Source organism: Cebus imitator, unplaced genomic scaffold (assembly GCF_001604975.1).
Source record: "Cebus imitator isolate Cc_AM_T3 unplaced genomic scaffold, Cebus_imitator-1.0 Scaffold280, whole genome shotgun sequence".
Classification (NCBI taxonomy): domain Eukaryota; kingdom Metazoa; phylum Chordata; class Mammalia; order Primates; family Cebidae; genus Cebus; species Cebus imitator.
In genome coordinates this window covers 493,326-500,925 of record NW_016107595.1, presented here as the reverse complement: position 1 = coordinate 500,925, position 7,600 = coordinate 493,326, and the positions used below count along the sequence as shown (strand labels likewise).

Here is a 7,600-nt window from a genome sequence, read left to right as displayed (position 1 = left end):
CACAATCTTGGCTCACTCAAACCACCTGCAGGATTCAAGCAATTCTCCTGTTTCAGGCTCCCTAGGAGCTGGGATTACAGGCACGCACCAACTTGCCTGTTTCGGGCTAATTTTTTTTAGAGACGGGGTTTCATCATGTTACCCAGCTGCTCTCAAAACTCCTGGCCTCAAGTGATCCACCCCTCAGGCTCCCAAAGTGCTGGGATTATAAATGTGAGCCAAGGTGCTTGTCCTATTATTATTATTACTATTATTTTATTGGTATTAGGTTCCCTGAAGTCCAAGGAGACATATTCAGCTTTTTGGTATAATAAAATCATACAAGAAGCACTGTCACATATGCAATGGTGTTTAACCTTCTTTGGATTATATTTATATAAATGTGTTGGCCAGGCATGGTGGCTCATGCCTGTAATCCCAGCACTTTGGGAGGCTGAGGTGGGTGGATCACGAGGTCAGGAGGTGGAGACCATTCTGGCCAACATGGTGAAACCCTGTCTCTACTAAAATACAAAAAATTAGCCAGGCATGGTGGCACACACCTGTAGTCCCAGCTCCTCAGGAGGCTGAGGCAGGAGAATCTCTTGAACCCGGGAGCTGGAGGTTGCAGTGAGCCCAGATTACACCACTGCACTCCAGCCTAGTGACAGGCCAAGACTCCATCTTTAAAAAAAATGTGTTATTAGTATATATTACCAAAATTGCCACTCTTAAAAGACACTAGTCAAGTGCATATGGGGATCAAGGGCCGTTCCCTTCAGAGGGAAAAGTGGGCTCCTCCTTTCATTTTAATGTTTGCATTAAAAAGAAAAATATGGTCAGTGACAGTGGCTCACGCCTGTAATCCCAGCACTTTGGGAGACCAAGACAGGTGGATTGCTTGAGTTCCAGACCAGCCTGGCCAACATGATAAAAACCCATCTCTACTAAAAATACAAAGAATTAGCCAGGTGTAGTGGCAGGCGCCTGTAATCCCAACTACTTGAGAGGCTGAGGCAGAGAATGGCTTGAACCCGGGAGGCGGAGGTTGCAGTGAGCTGAGATCGTGCCACTGCACTCAAGCCTGGGTGACAGAGCGAGACTCCAGCCTCAAAAAAAAAAAAAACAAAAATAGCCAGGCGTGGTGGCACGCATCTGTAGTTCCTCAGGAGGCTCAGGTGTGGTGGCACACACCTATAATCCCAGCTACTTGGGAGGCTGAGGCAGGAGAATCCTTTGTACCCAGGAGGCAGAGCCAGCCTGGGTGACAGAATGACACTTCATCGGAAAAAAAAAAAAGAAAAAAATACAGAGGTGAACATCACATCTTGCCTGCACATTTTTCAGGGGACAACACAATGAGTTTTTACGTCTGTACAGGCAGGTCAATATAAGGCGAGCAGATCTTTTATGTCTGTACAGGCAGATCAAGATAAGCCAAGCAGATCACTTGAGGTCAGGAGTGCAGGACCAGCCTGACCAACGTGGCAAAACTCAGTCTCTATTAAAAATACAAAACTGGATCTAAATGGCGGCGCTCGGGTATGAGGCTGGGGCTAAGTTGGATTCAGGTGTGCAGCCGGTGGGAGCTGAGGAAGCACCCAAGATAATATAAGCAAGGAAAACTGTGTTTTTAGAAGTTCACGGATTGGCATAGTATGTGGTGTTTTACAACCCAATTCTTTGGCTTTTGTTAAAAATGGACGTCTGGCAACCAAGTATCATGCCATTCCACTGCCACCAAAAGGAAGGGTTTTACTCCACTGGATGCTGCTTTGTCAGACACAAGTTAAATTAATGGCAATTCCTGTAGTCTTTCATATTGCGATTGGAGTAGTTAGTAGTCTACACTACTACACAGTATTTGAAAGCACACTTGAGAAAATTGTACCTGCAGAGTAACCAAAAAAATGAATGGTTGCTAACTTAGCAGAATGAAGTTTTTGTGAAGTGGACTCGGGCATTGCTGAAATTGTTAAAAGTAACTCTGAACAATTTGTTTCTGTGACTTTTGCCTGGCATATAGCAAATACTCAATACATATTCAATATGCAATCAATAAATAAAAGTTTCAACTTAAAAAAAAAAAAATACAAAACTGGCCGGGCTTGGTGGCTCACGCCTATAATCCCAGCACTTTGGGAGGCCGAGACGGGTGGATCACGAGGTCAAGAGATCGAGACCATCCTGGTCAACATGGTGAAACCCCATCTCTACTAAAAATACACAAATTAGCTGGGTATGGTGGCGCACGCCTGTAGTCCCAGCTACTCAGGAGACCGAGGCAGGAGAATTGCTTGAACCCAGGAGACAGAGGTTGAGGTGAGCCGAGATCGCGCCATTGCACTCCAGCCTAGGTAACAAGAGCAAAACTCCATCTCAAAAAATAAAGTAAAATAAAAATACAAAACTTAGCTGGGTGTGGTAGCACACACTTATAATCTCACCAACTTCAGAGGCTGAGGCAGGAGAATCACTTGAACCCAGGAGGCTGAGGTTGGAGTGAGCCGAGATCATGCCAGTGCACTCCAGCCTGGACAACAGAGGGAGAATCTGTCTCGAGAAAAAAAAATACAAAAATTAGCCAATTGTGGTGGCATGGGCCTGTAGTTCCCAGCTACTTGGGAGGCTAAGGCAGGAGAATCACTTGAACCCGAGAGGCAAAGGTTACAGTGAGCCGAGATCATGCCACTATACTGCAGCCTGAGTGACAGAGCAAGATTCTGTCTCCAAAAAAAAAATAATAATAATCTATCTTAAAGAGAGCTAATCCGACTAGGCGCAGTGGCTCTCCTGTAATCCCAGCACTTTGGGATGCCAAGGCAGGCAGATCACCAGGTTAAGAGTTTGAGACCAGCCTGGCCAACACGGTGAAACCCCATCTCTACTAAGAACACAAAACAGGGGGCCGGGCGCGGTGGCTCAAGCCTGTAATCCCAGCACTTTGGGAGGCCGAGGCAGGTGGATCACTAGGTCAAGAGATCGAGACCATCCTGGTCAACATGGTGAAACCCCGTCTCTACTAAAAACTACAAAAAAATTAGCTGTGCATGGTGGCACGTGTCTGTAGTCCCAGCTACTGAGGAGGCTGAGGCAGGAGAATTGCCTGAACCCAGGAGGCAGAAGTTGCGGTGAGCCGAGATCACACCATTGCACTCTAGCCTGGGTAACAAGAGCGAAACTCCGTCTCAAAAAAAAAAAAAAAAAAAACATAAAACAGCCAGGTGTGGTGGCGCATGCCTGTAATTCCAGCTAATAGAGAGGTCGAGGCAAGAGAATTGCCTGAACCCGGGAGGCAGAGGTTGCAGTGAACAGAGATTGTGCCACTGCACTCCAGCCTGGGCACGAGACTGCATCTCGGGGAGTAGTGGGGAAGAGCTAATTCAAGCTCAAAGTTTGAGGCCAACTGTTTGGAAAACAGATCCCAAAGAACAGAAGTCAGTGTTTTGAAGTGTACACGTTTGGGATCATTGGTGTAGACAAAGTTTAGGGAAGCTCAACAGAATTTCAACATCTTTCTATGTAAGGCTTGATAATAATTACCATGGTCTGATTAGTCAAGGTGGTCTTTTTCTTCTGAGATGGTATATTTAACATTTCACCCTGAAGATGTAACAGTCTTGGCATCTTGTGTGCCATCTGATCTGAGTGAGGTACAGGACAATCCTGGAGGCAGTTAACCTGTAACCAAAGGTCAGTGGTTACAAGTGGAGGAGGCGTAGTCTCTGGTCTGTCCTAGCCATTTACAGAACAAGAGCAATGAGGAAGAAGGTTAACCTATGATCTAAGAAGCAGAGTTTACACCTGCAAGCTGCATGACTCAGAGCACACATCTCACCCAAGGCTTTTATTTTATTTTATTTTATTTTATTTATTTTATTGATTCTGTTACCCAGGCTGGAGTGCAGTGGTGCGATCTCGGCAAACTGCAACCTCCGCCTTCCAGTTTCAAGCGATTCTCCTGCCTCAGCCTCCCAAGTAGCTGGACCTACAGGTGCGTGCCACCATGCCCAGCTAATTTTTGTATTTTTAGTAGAGATGGGGTTTCACCGTGTTAGCCAAGATAATCTCGATCTCCTGACCCCGTGATCTGCCTGCCTCGGCCTCCCAAAGTGCTGGGATTTCAGGCATGAGCCACCGTGCCCAGCAGCTATGGTATTTGTTTTTTAAATCAGAGTGTCACCCTGCCACTCAGGCTGGAGTGCAGTGGGTCAGTCTCGGCTCCTCCACATCCCCGGTTCAAGTGATTCGGCTGCCTCAGCTTCCCAAGTAGCTGGGACCACAGGCACCTGCCACTATGCCCAACTAATTTTGTATTTTTCGTAGAAATGGGGTTTTGGCACCGTTGGCCAGGCTGCTCTCAAACTTCTGACCTCAAGTGATCCACCCGGCTCAGCCTCCCAAAGTGCTGAGATCACAGGTGTGAGCCACCATGCCTGGCCTCTTCAGCTTTTAAATTGTATTTGCTTTTATATATGTGAAAGTTTAGGCTGGGCGTGGTGGCTCAGGCCTATAATCTTAGCACTCCAGGAGGCGGGAGATGGGCAGAACACTTGAGGCCAGGAGTTCAAGACCAGCCTGGGCAATGTGGTGAAACCCATTCTCTACTAAAAATGCAAAAATTAGCTAGGTGTGGTGTTGAATGCCTGTAGTCCCACCTACTCAGGAGGCTGAGGCAGGAGAATCACTTGAACCTGGGAGGCATCAGTTGCAGTGAGCAAAGATTCAGCCTGGCAAGAGAGCAAGACTCTGTCCCCAAAAAAAAAAAGAAAAAAGAAAAAGGAGGTTTAGTGTTCATAAATAAAGTTTTATTGGAACACAGCCACATTCATTCATTTATATTGTCTATGGCTGCTTTATGCTGAAAAGGCAGAGTAGAGTGGTTAGGAAAGAGACCAAATGGCCCACAAAATTTAAAATACAGGTGACCTGGCCAGGTGCGGTGGCTCACGCCTGTAATCCCAGCACTTTGGGAGGCCGAGGCGGGCAGATCACGGGGTCGGGAATTCGAGACCAGCCTGGCCAATATGGTGAAACCCTGTCTCTACTAAAAATACAAAAATTAGCTGAGCATGGTGGCGCATGCCTATAATCCCAGCAGCTACACGGGAGGCTGAGGCAGGAGAATCACTTGAACTCGAGAGGTGAAGGTTGCAGTGAGCCGAGATTGCGCTACTGCACACCAGCCTGGGCAACAGAATGAGACTCTGTCTAATAAATAAATAAATAAGTAAATAAATAAATAACAGCGGTATGTTAAAAACAAAAACTTTCAGGTGTGTAAAATACAAGTTGTATGGAAGCAGAGTGCCTGCTAGCAGTGTGCCCATTATGCAGTATTGTATAGTGCTCTGTTGGCACCAGATCACTGTTAATGGTTAGGACATTTATGGTTGGGAGTAAGGAAAAGGCATCCATTTAACTTCCTGCATTACCGAGCACAACATCGTTCCTAATCGTTCATGAATATTTTTGTTCAAAGGTCTGCAAACCACTCAAAATGGCCGATTCTATGCCATCTCTGCACGCTTCAAACCATTCAGCAATAAAGGGAAAACTCTGGTCATTCAGTACACAGTAAAACATGAGCAGAAGATGGACTGTGGAGGAGGCTACATTAAAGTCTTTCCTGCAGACATTGACCAGAAGAACCTGAATGAAAAATCACAGTACTATATTATGTTTGGTGAGTTTAGGTGGTACAAATCTACCACTTCTGGTGACTTTGAAAACCCTCTCACTTCACAGGATCTTTAAACTAGGCTTTGCTAACATACTGAAGGTTAGTAGTATTGAGTATATTGGATCCAAGGTTTATAGCACTGTTAAACCGAATTAATATAAAAAGCAACTGTACCAGTCAGTTGTATTCCTGAAAAAGTTATTTATTCACCACAAGTGTAGCCCTCATGCAGGCTAAGGATTCCTTACCTGAAATGTTTGGGACCAGTGTTTTGGATTTTGGAATTTTTGAGTATTTGCATTATCCTTACTGGCTGAGCATTGTTAATCTGAAAAACCAGAAACCCACAGTGCTCCAGTGAGCATTTCCTTTGAGCATCATCTTGAGTCTAAGAGTTTCGGATTTTGGAACACTTTAGATTTGGAATTTTTTGATTTGGGATGCTCAACTTGTATGGTGTTTTGTTTTGTTTTGTTTTGTTTTGAGATGGAGTTTTCACTCTTGTTGCCTAGGCTGGAGTGCAATGGCAGTGGCGCAGTCTTGGCTCACTGCAGCCTCCACCTCCAGGGTTCAAGCAATTCTCCTGCGTCAGCTTCCTGAGTAGCTGGGATTACAGGCATGCGCCACCATACCCGGCTAACATTTTTGTATTTAGTAGAGATGGGATTTCACCATGTTGGCCAGGCTGGTCTCGAACTCCTGGCATGTCTCAAACTCCTGGCCTCAGGTGACCCACCCGCCTTGGCCTTCCAAACTGCTGGGATTACAAGCCTGAGCCACCATGTGTGGACTCAACCTGTGTTTTCAATCCTTCAGGACTCAGTAAACTTTGGCCATGGGCCAAATTGGCCCACCATCTGCATTTCTATGACGCATGAACTACAAATTTTTTTACATTTTTAACTGCTTGGAAAAAATCAATACAAGGATGACATTTTGCGATACATGAAAATTATATGAAATTTGGCTAAGCACAGTGTCTCATACCTGTAATCCCAGCACTTTGGGAAGCTGAGGTCAGGAATTCAAGCCCAGCCTGGCCAAGATGGTGAAACCCCATCTCTACTAAATATACAAAAATTAGCCGGGGGTGGTGGCAGGCACCTATAATCCCAGCTACTTGGGAGGCTGAGGCAGAGAATTGCTTCAGCTTGGGAGGCAGAGGTTGCAGTGAGCTGAGATCGCACCACTACACTCCACATTCCAGCCTGGGCGACAGAGCAACGCTTCATCTCAAAAAAAAAGAAAAAGAAGGCCAGGCATGGTGGCTCACACCTGTAATCCCAGCACTTTGGGAGTCCAAGGCAGGCAGATCACAAAGTCTGGAGTTCGAGACTAGCCTGGCCAAGATGGTGAAACACTGTCTCTACTAAAAATACAAAAATTAGCCAGGTGTGGTGGCAAACGCGCGTTAATTCCAGCTACTCAGGAGGCTGAGACAGGAGAATCACTTGAACCCAGGAGGTGAAGGTTACAGTGAGCTGAGATTTCACCACTGCACTCCAGCCTGGGGGATACAGTGAGACCCCATCTCCGTTAAAAAAAAAAAAAAAGGCAATTAGATGAAATTTAGATTTCAGTGTCCCTAAATGAAGTCTTACTGGAATGCAGCCTCACTCTGTTCATTTATATGTTGTCTGTGGCTGCTTGCCAGTAGCAGTGGCAGAGTTAAGTTGTCATGACACAGATCATTAGGCTTACAAAGCCAGAAATATTCTACCATCTGGCCTTTATAGAAAAAACCTGCAAACCTCTGGAAAATATTAAATGTCTCTTAACACCAGGGGTACTTGATTAAAATTTGTGCTGGAACTGGGAAGGGATCACACTCGGCCACAGGAAATAGACATAAGTATAGTGTAACTTACAACTTTAAGAATTAATGTACCAGGCCGGGCGCAGTGGCTCAAGCCTGTAATCCCAGCACTTTGGGAGGCC

At 45.7% G+C, this 7,600-nt stretch overlaps 1 protein-coding gene and 1 pseudogene across 2 annotated transcripts in view; both read left to right on the top strand.

Moving 5' to 3' along the window:
- CALR3 (calreticulin 3) overlaps positions 1–7,600 on the top strand; it is a 14,616-nt gene that overhangs the window by 973 nt on the left and 6,043 nt on the right. Inside the window, exon 3 of the mRNA XM_017501194.2 lies at positions 5,462–5,665. Coding sequence (XP_017356683.1) covers positions 5,462–5,665 — 204 coding nt within the window. The remainder of the gene's footprint in view (positions 1–5,461; positions 5,666–7,600) is intronic.
- On the top strand, positions 1,508–2,067 carry LOC119467321 (annotated as a pseudogene). Its single transcript, XR_005195859.1, has one exon. The product of XR_005195859.1 is annotated as a complex I assembly factor TMEM126B, mitochondrial-like (transcript).